Source organism: Neofelis nebulosa, chromosome 2 (genome assembly GCF_028018385.1).
Source record: "Neofelis nebulosa isolate mNeoNeb1 chromosome 2, mNeoNeb1.pri, whole genome shotgun sequence".
Classification (NCBI taxonomy): Eukaryota; Metazoa; Chordata; class Mammalia; order Carnivora; family Felidae; genus Neofelis; species Neofelis nebulosa.
This window is the reverse complement of record NC_080783.1, coordinates 175,985,199-176,000,429: the sequence shown is the minus strand read 5'-3', so window position 1 is coordinate 176,000,429 and position 15,231 is coordinate 175,985,199. Positions and strand designations below refer to the sequence as shown.

Below are 15,231 nucleotides of genomic sequence, written 5' to 3'. Positions count from 1 at the left end.
GGCCACTTTATGGCAGATAGGAGGTCCTTAGTAAATGTTTGTCAAATGGATGGATGGATGAATGAATGAATGAATGAATGAATGAATAGAAGCTGTAAGGGAACTTGAAAACAAGGAGGGCTCTCCAGCAAATGGAGCTGTGGGATCACAAAAGTCATGAAGGTCTGTCACTGCGGGCATGTGGGCCAAAGCCAGAGTCAGACACATTCATCTGTGCTCATCACAAATGTTCTGGAGGGATCCCTGGATTGGTGAGAAGGCTGACCCAGCAGCTTTTAATGTCCTCACAAATTCTGAGATTCCAGGGATTTAGGATTCTATCTCAGGACAGTTTTGTTAACCACTGCAAACCGAAAGCCTGTCTAAGAAAAGCAAGACAGGGCAAGCTTCTATTTCCTTTGTGGAATATGCCGATGCAGATTCCTTTCCCTTAGTTCAGGAAGACCTCCTCTTGTGTGACATCTATGTTAACGGCATTCCGATAATTATAATTTCTCTACAATGTGGTGCTTAATGAGGAAGTGAAACTGACAAATGTTCAGACTAGATTTAATTCAATTATGAAACATCTTGATCCAGATTTCAGACTAAAGGAAAAACCAACTGCTGAATTGTGAATGAAAATTTATTTGCCATGAAAGACGGGGGCTGGTGGGGGTGGTTAGGAACAGTTGTCCAGAGAATTTCTGTAATTCTTCACTTTAATGGATTGACTCTTCCTACATTTGCAGCAGGGAAACTGAATTAAATCTAAGGCAAGGAAAATCAACTGAATACTGATTGTTGGGAGACAGGGGTCTTGCACAGAAACATAGATGTTTGGAGGGTGGGAGGCAGGGGAGGCCAAATGAGCAGCTCTCTGATTTTTGATTCCTTGAGATTTGTTCTTTGGGACCCACAAATATTTTTTTCAATGTCAGGATACAGAAAGCAGTGCATAGGCAGAGTGAGGGGTCAGGAACGAGTCAGACATGGGTGTGCCTCATGGGACTCCGGCTGAAGGGGGAGAGAGGTGTTCATAGCCACCCCCAGGGGCTAGCCTCAGCGTTATTAATAAGGACTCAGAAGCAACGAATAATGGGAGACAGAAACTGGCCTGAGTACTGACTCCAACCAGGGTGAGGAAGAGGAGATGGGGGCTTGGCATTTTCTTGAATCCTAAAGGCAGTGTGTTTTAGTGGAAACTGTGTGAATCAGAACAGCTGAAGGTTCAATTTCGGGCTCTGTCACTTACCAGCTTTATGACTGTATAGGACCTCTGGAAAGCCTCAGCTTCCTCATATGTAAATGACATCTACCTTCCAGGTGTGACTACTGAATGAGATAGGCTGAGACCACAGTCTAGGCTGTCCATGGCACACAGTATCTACTCAGTAAAGTCTACCTGCTTTTTCCCCAGCTAAGTTAGCTCAGACTCTCAGTGTGCAGGGCTGGTGGCCTAGCACTGTAAGGCAAAGAAAGGAAGTGAAGGGAGCCTTGGACTTCACATGCGATCACTGGGGTTTTTACCCGATTCTCCCAGTGTGGCTCTTTTCCAGGACGCACCAGAGAGACGCAGAGCACTGTCGTCCAACTCTCCAGGAGGAAACTAAGGAGGGACCGATTTTCTAAGGACCTACTCTGTGCCCAGGGCTTGCTCAGTGTGGTGCCTTGATTACAGCGCATAGTAAACATGTTTCCATCCGGAGCACCGACCTCACGGGGCAATGCCATAACTTATTGCTGCACGCTTCACCGTGGGCAACTCTAAAGCCAGGGAGAGGATGGTGGAGATAGTAATGGGGCCTCTGGGGTGCCTGGCTTCGCAGCTGAGACACCGGGAACAAGATGGTGAGGTAAACGCTAGATGTTATAAACACGGGGGAAAGTGGATGAGAGAGTGGGTGGACGGCTCCAAGGTCCACTAGTGTGGTTACCTTCTCCACGTAAGAACCCCTGCAGAACCATTCACCTGCTGCTTGAATACTCCGGGGGCCAGAGACCTCACTACTCTTTGAGAGCTGTCCTTCCCTCTGAAAATCAGCTCAGATGGTTTCAGATTTCTTCCTGACAGTGAGCCCAGATGTGCCCTCTCTTGTCAGAAAACTTGAGCCTTTCTCGTAATCTTAAGATAGTCTATCAAATAACTGGAGGAATGAGTGCACAGCATCCCTTGGTCTTTACGTCCCCAGAGACCATGAAAGCAACCCCTCATCTTCATAGACAATGCTCTCACGTTGCTTCATGAGTCTCACAAAAGCCCTGAGATGTTGGCATAGAAGGGTCATCATTTCCACTCGAAGAGGAGTCTCAGAAACTTGAAGAGATTGGCAAAGATCACACCCAAAGGGAGGAAAGAATCTCAGGGGAGTCTGATTATTCCTTTCAATATCTGAATCCATGTCTTGTCCCCCAGAACTGAATGTGGAGTCCAGCTGGTCAATTCCACAACCTGTGTCCTTTCTATTTGCTGCTAAGCCAAACCTTTAAGACTCTCTTTCAAAGGCCGAAGAAAGTTCTGCTAGAATCCACTGACGGGTTAGTACTGATAATTATGTCTAGTACATCCACATAAAAGGATTTAAAACCAGGCAGTTACAGGGTGAAGGGTAAAAGATCTTTTTCAGCCATAAGAATATATTTTTTTTAATGTCTATTTATTTATTTTGAGAGAGGGCGAGTGTGACAGAGCTGTCAGCGCTGAGCCCGACCCGAGGCTTGATCCCATGAACTGCGAGGTCATGACCTGAGCCAAAATCAAGAGTTGGACGCTTAACCAACTGAGCCACCCAGGCGCCCCTCAGCCATAAGACTACTACATGAGGTGGGAAGGAGGGGAGGGGAGAAGACAAGTGCTGGTATTTCTCATGTGACAATGACATAAGGCATGCTGAGGTTTAGGTCTGTTGACCTATGAAGGTTAAGCCTCAACCAAGTTGAGCGTTGTGGGGTGTGACCGGGTCCAAAACAGGCACTTGAGCAAACTGTGAATGTGTGAGTCCACTGGGTCCCCCTGTAGAGCCAGAATCATGTTCAAAGGCTAACGGAGTGCAAAAAGCACTAAATAATGGATGCGGTAATGGGCTACTTAGCTGACGTTTTCCTCTCCACTCAGGGATGTGCCTTCCCGACAGCCCCAAAGAGGCCAGGATATTTGTCTAAAGAACACCAGAAGCATTATCATCTGGCAGAAAGAAAGGCTACCCGTTTCTGAGAAGGAAACTGATGATAAATTCATCAGTTCTGAGTACCACCTAGTAGAGGAAATAAAAACTCAGGAGCCAGAAGGACCTTAATGATATGCCCAGAAGGGGCTGTGCCCATCCAGGTCCTGCTCATCCTTCAAGGCTTTGCCCAAGTTATACGCTCTTTCCTCCCTGCCTCTCTAGTCAGCTAATATTCCCTATCAGCAAGCATCAATTCTATGCTTGGAGTTTGGAGACCCTGGCATAAAAATAAAGCCCGTGTACAAATCTTCTAGCTGCCTTGACCAGGAAGAGAGGAAATGTATATTTCTGGGAGCGAATGGGATTAATCCTTATCTTGTCTCAGAGTCCTAGGTAAGAGTGGAGGGGAGTGTAGTATGACCCTAAGAACAAATCTGTTACAGGAAGGTAACATTATAGGTCTGGATTAGGACAAGCAAAGCATCCTAACACATTATTTGTGCAAAAGGGAACAAGAAAGGGGCTGGTAGAGCTTGGCTCCCCAAGGTTATGGTGCCTGGTGGTATAAACTAGGGCGTGGATGCATGATGTCAGAGAGGAGACTGAAGACAGAGAACTGGCTTTCTGTCTGGACCAACATCCCAACTGATCGAGACAAAACTGTGTCCCATCAGGTGACGCACTGGGGTGGGCAAGACCCAGAAGAAATGCAACGACTTCTCAAACTCCAATACACCAAATGTGACACCTTGATGAGGACACCTCTGGCCATGTAGGGTGACAGTGAGCCACCCTAGTCCAGGGGACTGAGACTCCAGGACAGAGGTTTTAGAGCTGCAATCAAGGATCCCACTGGCTTCAAGGCCTATAAAAATTTACTTGGGCACATGAGACTCCCGCCAACCCACGGGGAAACAGTATACCATCAAAAGCTCAAAGGGAGCAGAAATCCTCAGAGGAGTTACTTTAGAGAGAGTGATGATTAAAAGCGATTCCTGACCTCAAGGAGCTCACAGAGCAGAACAGTAACAGCTCACAGCTGTTGAATTCCTACTCTGCACCAAGCACTGTGTTGATTCATATTCTTCAGCTCACTTAGTCCTTAACACAAAAAACTCTAAGGCAGGTACCATTAACCCTGAAGCCAAGGCCTTTAAGAAACTCAAAGTCCAATGGCTCACATGGATTCATTAAGAAAAGGTAACAGTGCATTGTGATCATTGCACAGAGAAGCACAGAGGTCTCCCGGGGGAGCTGTTTACTCTGGGGTAAAAAAAAGGCTTCCTAGAGGAGGTGTGCAATTACCTAGCCTCCCTGCCTCAGTGTGCAATCCCCGCCTCAGTGTGAACTGTTGGCTGGTGGATTGCTCGTGCCGACAACCGACGGTAATGTTCTCCTTTAATCTAGTCCATATCCCCTGTTAAGGTTTTACATAAATGTCTCCTTTAGTCCTCCAAACAAAGCTACAAGGCAGGCATTCCTTTCTCTTTGCAGGTTACGACACTGGGGTTTAGAGATGGAAAAAGATGCTCAAGGACCCTTAGTGGGTGGCCAGGATGAGAGCATACCCATGTCTGATGCTGAAGATCAGGCCATTTCTTCTGGGGCTGATGTGTGATCTTCCCCAGTGACAGCCCCAAGCTGAGTCTCTTACTGGGCTCTGGGCAGACTGGGCTCTGGACCCGAAGAAGAAGAAACCGGTGGTTCCTAGAGTAACAGGCCACTGGGCAGTTTCCCTTCTTGTGGGAAACTTGTGGAAGCTGTCAAACTGGCTTGAAGCTGCTTAATATGCACTGACTTGGCTGTCTTTGGTTTATTTGTCTTTCTGGTTAAGGAGCAGGTGGTGAGGGAGCAAACAGCGAGATCACAGCAGAGATTTTCAGGGCACAGAGGTATCCCAGGGAATATGCGCTCATCAGGGAGGCAGGTCTACAGGGGCCAGCCTGGAGGACAGGAAGATCCCAGAACAGTGAGGAATGTGGGCTGTGGGATATTTAAAGTACCTCTGGGAAGTTTAGGCAAGTGGGATCAAGTTTCCAATACACATGTTGTTTTCTCCTCAAAATCATTTAGTAAGTTGAGTTTAGTAACTCCTTTGATAGATGAGAGCAGGGAGGTGTAGAGAAACAAGGGAACTTATCAGAAGTCCTACAGGTAGTAAGAACAGGAGTTGAGATACCAAACGCAAGCATCTGCCCCTCCACTAGAGTTGATACGTTTGACTTGCTACCTCTCTCTGGCTTTTAGAAATGTTGAAATCGTTCACAGAAAAGCCCAGATGCTTCTAGGACTCTATGCGAACAGAGGGTTGGAAGCTACTGCTGGCCGTTCAGGCAGCCCAGATATTTCTCAAGCAAAACATGAGCATGTTTACTTAATGCCTATTTCAGAGTCAGATAACCAGGAAATTCCCTTTAAAAGAAAGTGTAAGGATTTTCAATTCTTTCTACAGGCAGAGTCATGTGTATATTTATGAAACACCCCTTGAGCGGCTGTGTCATCCCTGCCTTTCACATGCCAGACCCCGGGCTTGCTTCTGGTAATCCAAGGACCTCAGGAAGTTCCTGGAAGTAAGGAGCCAGGAGAAGAGTTGGGATGCTGTGTGCTACGAGCTGTTAACAGAGGAATGATAGGGAGCGGGGCACAGAGGTAGGGGTGATCTGCTCACACTTAGCAGAAGACCACAAAGTCTCCCTGAGTCCCCATAGCCTGAAGCTAAGCTGGGCTATTAGGGGAGGATGTGGCTCCTTCAGAAGCTTCAGTAGAGCTGGACCAGAGGGAGGTAGACCAGAGATCCGGGCTGAGGCTGGCATCTGAGTGCCATGCATGTCAGGCTAAGGAGATTGGGATTTTTTTTGTTTGTTTGTTTGTTTGTTTGTTTTTTTCAGCTATTAAGCATGGAGATGGTGTGGCCAGATTGGTTAATAAATTCACGAAAACCAAGGCGGCAAATGGAGCATGTTTCCTCACGTATCTAAACCTGTTAGGGGCAAGCGAAGCAATTTAGGCACAAATTGAATTGTAGGGAGCTGTGTGATGGCAGCTGAACCAAACGGAAACACGAACGGACCAGTGTCTCCGTGACAAGAAGGCTTGACAAATGCAAAGGCCTCAAGGAGAAAAACGGCTTTTTCTCTGCGCGACACTTCACTTCATGTTCTCAACTACCTTGTAGACTCAAGTTTTTGAGGACCCCATTCAAATATGCTGTCTCATGAAACCTAACATGCGTTGGCTTTTGAGAGCAGGATTTAGGTGGGGTCTGGTGGATGCAGGATATTGGGAAGAGGAATGGATGCTGATAGGAAAAGGAAGAAATTTCACCAGGTGAAAAGAGAACAGGGGCAGAGGAGGGTAAGCATGAGCCAGAAAGACTCTCAACTCAGGACAGAAGGTCAGGTTTGAAAGGGACAACAGGAGCTCCTCTTTCCCCTCTGCCCATTCCACATTTGAATCCTCCTATAGTTTTTCTGACAGGGGGTCTTTTAGGCTCTGCTTGCACCAGCTCCAGTGATGGGGAGCCCACTCCCCTAGGTGCCAGCTGTTCTAACTCTTAACAGCTCTGACCACTGCTCAGGAAGGTCACTGTCACTTTGGGCTGGCCAAATCAGAACAGTGTAAGCCCTCTTCCAACCGGTAGCCCTGGGGACTCCCATCTCCACATTTATGGTTCCTTTTCTCCAGGCCAAGCATTTCTAGGTCTTTCAGTTGCTGCCCTAGGAATGGGGTTTCAAACTGCCCTATCAATCTGACCTTGAAAAATGCGGGGGTGTCTTTGTGTCTCTCACAGGGTGGGGTCCAGGACCAACAACAACAGCCCAGAGAGTCATCCAGCCTCACAACAGTCCTGTTAGGGTCAGAGCTGGAGTTCCTGGGGGTCTGTTTTCAAAGCCTGTGCTCTTTGTACCCATCACTGAGCTGAATGAGATCAGCGGTGACTAAACATCCTAGTTCTGTTTACACAGGCCGCGGTGAAGTCCGATGTCCCTTTGGGCAAGAGTTCCCCAGTGCTCCTGAATCACGTACAGAGGCTGCCTTCCGCACGCTGACTGGATGGGGGGCCGAAATCTGGGCCTGGCCTAGCACTGGCTTGTGGCAGTGTCACACAGCTTGATATTTTCCATTTCCAGGAGTCCCACCGGCCGATGGGGTCCAGATGTAGTGGACCTGCCGGGTTCTTTGCAAGCCCACTACACGTGGCCTTTTTCTTGGTGGTCTGTCCACTGGCTGGACCCTTATACACTCTAAAGGCCCTGGCCGGCTCTTCTATGATCCCTCTGAGACCTGTCAAGCACTTTTAAATCGGATGGGCAACTCTTCCCAGGATTGAGACACTGCCCCCTATTTGATCAGGTATAATTAAGTCTTTGGCCGGAGACTTTTGTCATGGAACAACTCAGACCTTGAGACCCCTGGACATAGTGGTTTGTGCAATTTAACTCACCGCCACGCGGGGGGCCAGACCTCGGTCCAGGTTGGCAACCCTTCCTCAGCCTCACCATTTCCGCCTTATGCCCCCTTCCCTCTGACTCACTGAGGAGTCCGTGCCATGTAGGCCCTGGTAAAGCTAAGTTATAATGCCTATCCAGAAGAGGGGTTCCCTTCCTCAAGCTGTAGACACAGCCTCGTAGGAGTGCAGATCACGGGAGCCTGGCAGAAGAGAGAAGATTTACTTACACTTACAGGTTGACTTTTTGGCACATCATAAACACCTTCCTTCTTTTGGCTGGTGGGAACCTATGGAAAAATCAAATTCGACACAGTCAAAACACTTTGATACTCCACTTTCAGAGAACAAAGCCATCACACTTCAACTTCAAGCTGGCTTAAGTGTGTGTGAGAATGGCCCCTGAGGCCTGAGGGTCCCAAATCAAAGGGGCTTCCGCTAGTGTAGAAGCAGGAGGCCAGGCTCCTTCCCTGAGGAAAGCTGGATGAGGGAGGAGTGTGTGAGTCACTTAAATGAGTGCAGGGTGTCTCTGCCATCGGGCTTCTCACGGAATCACAGGACAGATGGCTGCAGGGACCTCAGAGGTTATGTGGTGGAAAAAATAATCCTCATTTCGCCAAAGACAGAAATGAGCCTCAGAGAGGTGCTCTGACTTGTCCCAAGTGATTAAAATTAGTTTGCAGCTGAGTTTAAGCTGAGAGTCAGGTTATTTACAATACAGCAAACATCAAGGTCTCAGTATAAAGAACGGCTTCTGCTGGGATCATGGACAAGCCATCTGATATTTACCCAAAGTGTCTTCCAAGAAAAGGGACCGTTAATGGCAGGGAAAGCGCAAGACAAGAGTCGAGAAAATTCCAATTGTTTTTTAATATGTATCTGTATTTTCTTTCCTCCCTCTCTCCTCGTACTCCTCCATCTGGTCTTATCGGGCCACTTGGGAACTGTCACACCCTGAACAGGCCACAGCCCCTCGGAGCATCACGATCCTAAAATGGGTGTTACTGGCTCTGCTTCTGATTTGGGTTACTGTGGGAATCCAACAAGAAAGTAGACAGTAAATACAGACGATTAGGAGCTGTGATAGTGTGAAGTGTTAGAATGAGAGTTTCTTTTACTGCTGACACATCATATAAATAAGGATCAGCACGTATTTTATAATATTAACAACAGTAGATAGGTTGAACGCTTTTCTAATGGGCCAGTCACGGTGTTACACTGAAACATTCCGGATGGAGAGCAATCATGTGTGCTTCCCAGAAACTAGCACAGTGTAGCTCCTACCCCCATCGGAGGCATCAGCCTGCAGTGGTCTTCTGTCTGCTAATCTGTGTTTCTTTTCACCAGACTGGGAGCTCTTTAAGAGCAGGCACAGTGCCCAATGCTCAGTAGGCATCTGGTAGATGTCTGCTGCGTAAATGTTTCATAAGAAATGTGGGGAACAGTGAAGGAAAAGAAAAAGTGTCTTTTAGGCTTGGACCAGCTAACTATACAATTAACAAGAAGGAAGAATTTGGGCTCATTCCTCGAGACCCTGTGCTATTTCCACACTCATCAACTTAGCTTAAAATCCTTCTAATAATCCTAAGAGCTCGGTGTTAGAATCTTCACTTTAGGTGGTGAAAAACTGAGGCTCAGAGATGTCAGGGAAACTTTTCCAAAGCTTTAATTTTTTTTTTTTCAACGTTTTTTATTTATTTTTGGGACAGAGAGAGACAGAGCATGAACGGGGGAGGGGCAGAGAGAGAGGGAGACACAGAATCGGAAACAGGCTCCAGGCTCCGAGCCATCGGCCCAGAGCCTGACGCGGGGCTCGAACTCACGGACTGCGAGATCATGACCTGGCTGAAGTCGGACGCTTAACCGACTGCGCCACCCAGGCGCCCAGAAACTTTTCCAAAGCTTTAAAGCTAGTTAAGCGGTGAGATTCGAACCCAGCTCTTTCTGGCTACCGAACAAAACATTTATTACTAACAGCCCGAACTAACATTGACAGGGCACTTCTTATGTGCCAGCCACTGTTCTGAGTATTTACATGTATTTGCATGCAGTCCTCAAGACAAGTCAGTCGGGCAAGGATGACAACTGTCACAATGTTGCAGAGGAGGAAAATGAAGCCCAGAGAGCATCCTGCAGGTGAGGGGGGGTGGGGCTAGAGCTGGAGTTCTGGCAGTTCGCGTTTTAACTACTACGCAGTATAGACAGTTGCACCTCACCCCTGGTCCCACCATTCCCTAGCTGTTTTTGATTGCACCCTTTTCTCTGACATCACATCCTACACTTGCAGAAGGTTGTGCACGTTCCTGCAGAAAACGGGAGGTCCATGGCGGAGCACGGACCATGCAGAAAGATGCGCTTCCTGAGCTGCTCTCGCAAACCCTAGTTTGCAGGTAGCCAGTGACGAATGTAATTTCTTTGCTCCTGATAACTCAGCTCCCTCTAAAAGGAATCCTCTAAGAATGCCTACAGAGTCCTTGTTAACAAGGGCCAATAAATTACCAGCCCGCACTTGTATTTTTACTGGCTCACCCTTTCCTGAGCAACACGAACAGCATTTCTGTTCCTCGTAATTCACTGCTCACTATGGGCACTTAGCAAGTTGAACCGCAGCTGACTCTCAATTATCCCTGCAAATGGAGGAGAAGCGGCAGGATGGATAAACCCAAACTGTGCATAATTGAAAAAGCTTTGCTACTTGGTTCTCCCATGGGTGACATATCAATCTGCCTGTTTGTCCTTAAAGATTTATGTCGGGCAGGATACGTTCTTGGGAGCCTTGCCTGGCTCTCTACCTGGTCGGAGCCTTCCTCTGGACTCTTGTAAGCTCTGGTACATTCTTCTACTAAAAAATAAAAGTGGCCAAGAACCTACTATGTATCAGGCTTTGTGGTTTGCCAGGGACAGTGATGGCAAACAAGCTGGATAAGGCCCCCGAGTGAATGGAGCTCCTTGTTTTCCTGGGAGGAGTTGAGAAAGTAATTGGGTTACTCACACGAGTGTCGAAAGTGCTTTATCTTATATAGGAGCTATCGACCCACACTGCAGCTGCCTGTGAGCTTGTGCAGTGCGGGGCAGGTATTTTGCTAACCTGTTCCTCATCCCGTAAATACTGGTTACACAGGAAATGTTTAAGCACTGAACATTTACCATGTATGTGTTAAGGGCAGAAGTGTTTAAGGGACAAAGACCAGAACGTGCCTCATGTGCTGGTTCTCACCCCTGCCTGGCTGGTCCACTCTGCCCGCAGACCATTTCAGTAATAGGACAGTGTAGAGTGATGACAGTTCTCAACCAAAAGGAAGCGGGAGATCTGTTTAAATTTTTTTTTAACGTTTATTTATTTTTGAGACGGAGCATGAACAGGGGAGGAGCAGAGAGAGAGGGAGACACAGAATCTGAAAGAGGCTCCAGGCTCTGAGCTGTCAGCACAGAGCCCGACGCGGGGCTAGAACTCACGGACTGTGAGATCATGACCTGAGCGGAAGTCGGACGCTTAACTGACTGAGCCACCCAGGTGCCCCAGGAAGCGGGAGATGTGGTTCCTAATCCTGGCTCTGCCACAGGCTGTGAGTCCTCAGAGGGCCCCTCTGTCCTCTGAGCCTCCATTTTCTCAGGTAGCTGTGGTGGGCAGGCCAGGGGGTGCCTAGACACGCGTTGAGGGTGGGGACCACGCTGTGGTCTATCACATCCCCGTGTGCCTGGCACACACTAGGTGCTCCGTACACAATTGCTTCTTGAACAAAGGAGTTAACAGATGTCAAACTACTGTAAAAGCTATACATTAAGCACTATATGTACAGAAGACATTTTAGCTCAGTGACATACTAATAGTGTTAGAGAGGCAGTTTCAGGGTTGAGTGACATTGGAGCAGAGAGTTATCATCTTAAAATAACAATACTTGACACATCACGGGCGATTAAAAATGATTTTCAAGCCAAAGGACTCAGAGAATGTCTGTGTGCAAAGCCGCAATCTCGCCCGTGTGTTAACGTTAACGTACTAAAGAATTACCAGGTCTACAGCTGAGGCTCTGGCCTTGGGCGCAGCACTCAAACTGGAGGACTTGATTTTCTTCCATTTAAAACGATAGCCATCGTAGCTGTGCTTATCTTACTGAGTTACTGCAAGGGTCAAAATCAGCTGAGGTGTAAAAAACCCTTGTACTGCAAGGTTCTGTGTTGCTTTAAAAAGATGACTGATAACTTTTCCTGATGCGTGCAAAAAGAAAGACAATTACTATTGTTAATCCGGTTTGGAAAATGAGACTACTGATCCTCAAAGAGAGGTTCCGTTTACTCAAGAGTCTCTCCCTCTCTCATGCCGGAGTTATAAACAGCAAAGTCAAGTGAGGCTGCAACTTTCCGCTAGGCTCTCTGACAAGACAAAGCGACCAAGTCATGTTCTGCTTTACTTAATATAACATCCTAAAACCTCGTGAACAGCATCTGATACTGACAAAGTTCTCAGGAAGTAGAGGAACTAACATTTACACAGAACCTACTACGTACCAAGAGCTTTACACCTTCACATCACTTCTAGAGGCAGATAATGCAGCATTCCTAATTTTACAGCCTGGGAGATTGGGATACAGAAGTTATGCACTTGATCCAAGGCCACAAAACGGCTAAAGGATCAGGCCCCAGGTCTGTCTGCCTCATTCCTCATTCTGGAAAGCAGGGGATGGGATTAAAATCTGAGACTACCCTGGGCCAAGCTGAAGACTTGGAGATACTGTAGTCTCCTCAGGATGAATAGCTGTGGAATAATCAGAGGCCCTCAAAACACAAAGAAGAGTGCGGCTCCCTAATCACAGCTCCTTAAAAGCTCAGCTTTATCTTTGGGCCCAAGAGCTTATCTTGTGTTGAGCAAATTGAGGCCCAGCTGACTGGCAAAGCAAGAGAGAAGAGAGGGTGATAAAATATTCATTTCCTTAAACGGTACCTTCCTGCTAATGATAGACAGCCGGAAAGATCCGGAGGTCACAACTGTTAAAACAAGTGTGATTTTTAGATAGTGACTTGGAGCCTACGCAGAATCTAATCGTGAAACTCTGCATCAGGATATTCTGGCTGAGAAGAGCCCGGGGATTCATGCATTTACTGGGGTCAGAGAGACTTGGCTGGGAGTGGGAGTTCTGCCTCTTGGAGCTCTGTGACATTGGGCAAGACATCTTATCTGTGTGAGCCTCAGGGTTCCATCTGTAAGGTGGGAATGAGGGTTCAAGCCATACAATCTTGTTGTGAGAGATAAGATATTGCATGTAAACCCCATTCATGGAGCCCTCAATAAATGTTACCCCTCTCCCCTCCCCCCCACCCCCCAATTTCTAAGTCTTGTTGCCCTGTAAAGCAAGCGAACATGTTTCTCTAAAGAATCGCTGTCCTCTGATAGGCACTAGCTGCAAAAAGCAGCAAAGGACCTCGCCTAAGAGACTCTTCAGTCTTAGTCGCTCAGTTTACAGGTGAGTAAACTGAGGCTCAGAGAAGGAAAAGAACTTGAGTTGGTACCTGGACTAGGATTCCGAATCCACACACTGTGTGACTCAGGATGAAGCCTCTTCTCTACATCCTTCACACGAACTTGCTTCATTCTCATGCCAACGTGTGAGTTACAGGGAAACTAGTTCCCTATCTTACCACTGGGGAAACTGAGGCTCATAGAGGGCAAGTGTCTTGCACACTACCACTCAGCCAAAGATAGTTGGTGACACAGCCAGAACTGGAACCCAGTTCTCTGCTCACCTAAACCAGTTCTTCCCACACATAGGATGTCCCACACCCCCAGCCGTCCCCCATGGGGGCCCGCAGGTGCCACTAACTACGGCTTGGCTGGGATTCAGAAACTTTGCACTGAAAAGACTCATTTTGTCTTACAAGGTGCTTTTTCTTCAGGGGATGACTGGTTAATGGTTTCTTTTGGCCTCATATTCAGACACCGCAAGGTTGTAATAATTTAAAATCTGAGGGGGGCCATGGTGGCTCAGTCGGTTGGGCATCCAGCTTCGGTTCAGGTCATGATCTCACGGTTCGTGAGTTCGAGCCCCGAAATGGGCTCTGTGCTGACAGCTCAGAGCTTGGAGCCTGTTTCAGATTCTGTGTCTCCCTCTCTCTCTGCCCCTGCCTGCTCACACTCTGTCTCTGTCTCTCAAGAAGTGAATAAACATTAAAAATCAATCAATCAATCAAAATAAAATCTGAGAACAAAAATGTAAGTTTTCCATTTAAAGACAGAAACTGTGTGAGCGCTGACTTTAAACAAGACTTCAGAGCATAACTTTACACTTGCATCCAATCTAGACCGATCCAGGGGAGAGAAAGACGATTATCACTCCATGGGCCTGGTTTATACTGAGCTACTGGTAGAGCTGATGTTATACTTTGGTCATTTACAATTCTGTGCATTTGACGGAAACTGAAAATCTATTTTACTTTCATTACATAAGTAATGCGTGCCCAAGGCAGAATAGCAGACCACATAACTGAGTGAGTTAAGGAAATTAAAATCACTTATTAAATACATTAAATTTTTTCCCCTTCTTCCATGATGTTTATATTTCAAATTAAGGCTGAGTTTCTAATTAGTGACAAATTGGATGCTGTCATATTTATCTGATGTGTTGCTATGGTGCAGTTTCTCTAACTCTGATGCGCAAGCATGGGGGAGGTCTGGTGAGTTGTGCCTTCACTCACATGGGGTCTGATCGCTGCTCTAAATGGCTGTACAGCCCCCGGGAAGTTACTCAGCTTCTCTGGGCCTCAGTTCCCCCTCATAAAAGTGGGATTAGATACCTACTTTATAGCATGTGCGCGAGAATGGAGTGAGTCAAAATGTGTGTGTGAGGTTTTCCCAGAAGCAGACACTGAAGAATATTAATTTACCTTCCCTTCAGGAGGGGTGAAACTTGGAGCTGTACTTTCTTTTATTCAATTAATATTTCCAGTGCTGTGTTCCAAAGGTGTTTGCTTTGGAGTTTGTCCTTCATTTTCAGTAGTGCTTTTAAAAGAAATGTGATGAACACATTCTTTTGAGAAGCGAAGGACCCTTCTGTATCATGGACAACAACCCTCCAATGGGTTACTTTACTAAAATGGAATGTCTGATTCTTGAGTCAATTGAACATAGTTAAGATCCATTAACAATTAAAACAACGCACTCAACTGGCCATTAAGCATTTCCACAGCAAGGTGTGAAAACTTCTGGTCAGTTGGTAAACGCCAACCACATGAAGTTGTCTTCCATGAGCCTGAATGACAGAAAGAGCTATGTGACCATGAGAAGGGAGCGCCCTCGGTTCTACAGGCCCTTCAGAGCATTTACTGGTATCGGTGCAATGGTAAGAGAGAGAAGCGATTTTATACCTGATAAATGTTTTCTTCCGTTTCGGGATCACGGATTGGCTCGTGTCCAGCCTCAAACACAATGTACTATTACGGAGCGGCCAGAGAGGAAAGGTCAGAGGGGAAGGAGAGAGAGGAAAAAAAAGGCATTTGGAATTCAGGATACAAATCTCAGTGAGCATTAAAGAAACAGTCACAACAGAAAATACCCTCAAGAGACAAGTGGATTACAGAAACACTATGGGTACCTTGCACACCTCTGCCTTTTCTTACAAAAACGGCAAGGGTCTGATGGTCAGT

General features: G+C 46.9%; 1 protein-coding gene across 21 annotated transcripts in view; it reads right to left on the bottom strand.

Moving 5' to 3' along the window:
- Positions 1 to 15,231, bottom strand: part of DAB1 (DAB adaptor protein 1) — a 1,141,854-nt gene that overhangs the window by 52,233 nt on the left and 1,074,390 nt on the right. For 13 of the 21 annotated variants that reach the window (XM_058717264.1, XM_058717251.1, XM_058717244.1 and 10 more), the window contains 2 exons: positions 14,953 to 15,018; positions 7,824 to 7,883 (listed from right to left, as the gene is read on the bottom strand). In XM_058717264.1, the coding sequence (XP_058573247.1) occupies positions 7,824 to 7,883; positions 14,953 to 15,018 (126 nt within the window). The remainder of the gene's footprint in view (positions 1 to 7,823; positions 7,884 to 14,952; positions 15,019 to 15,231) is intronic. The other 8 variants (XM_058717252.1, XM_058717256.1, XM_058717259.1 and 5 more) reach the window with 3 other exon arrangements.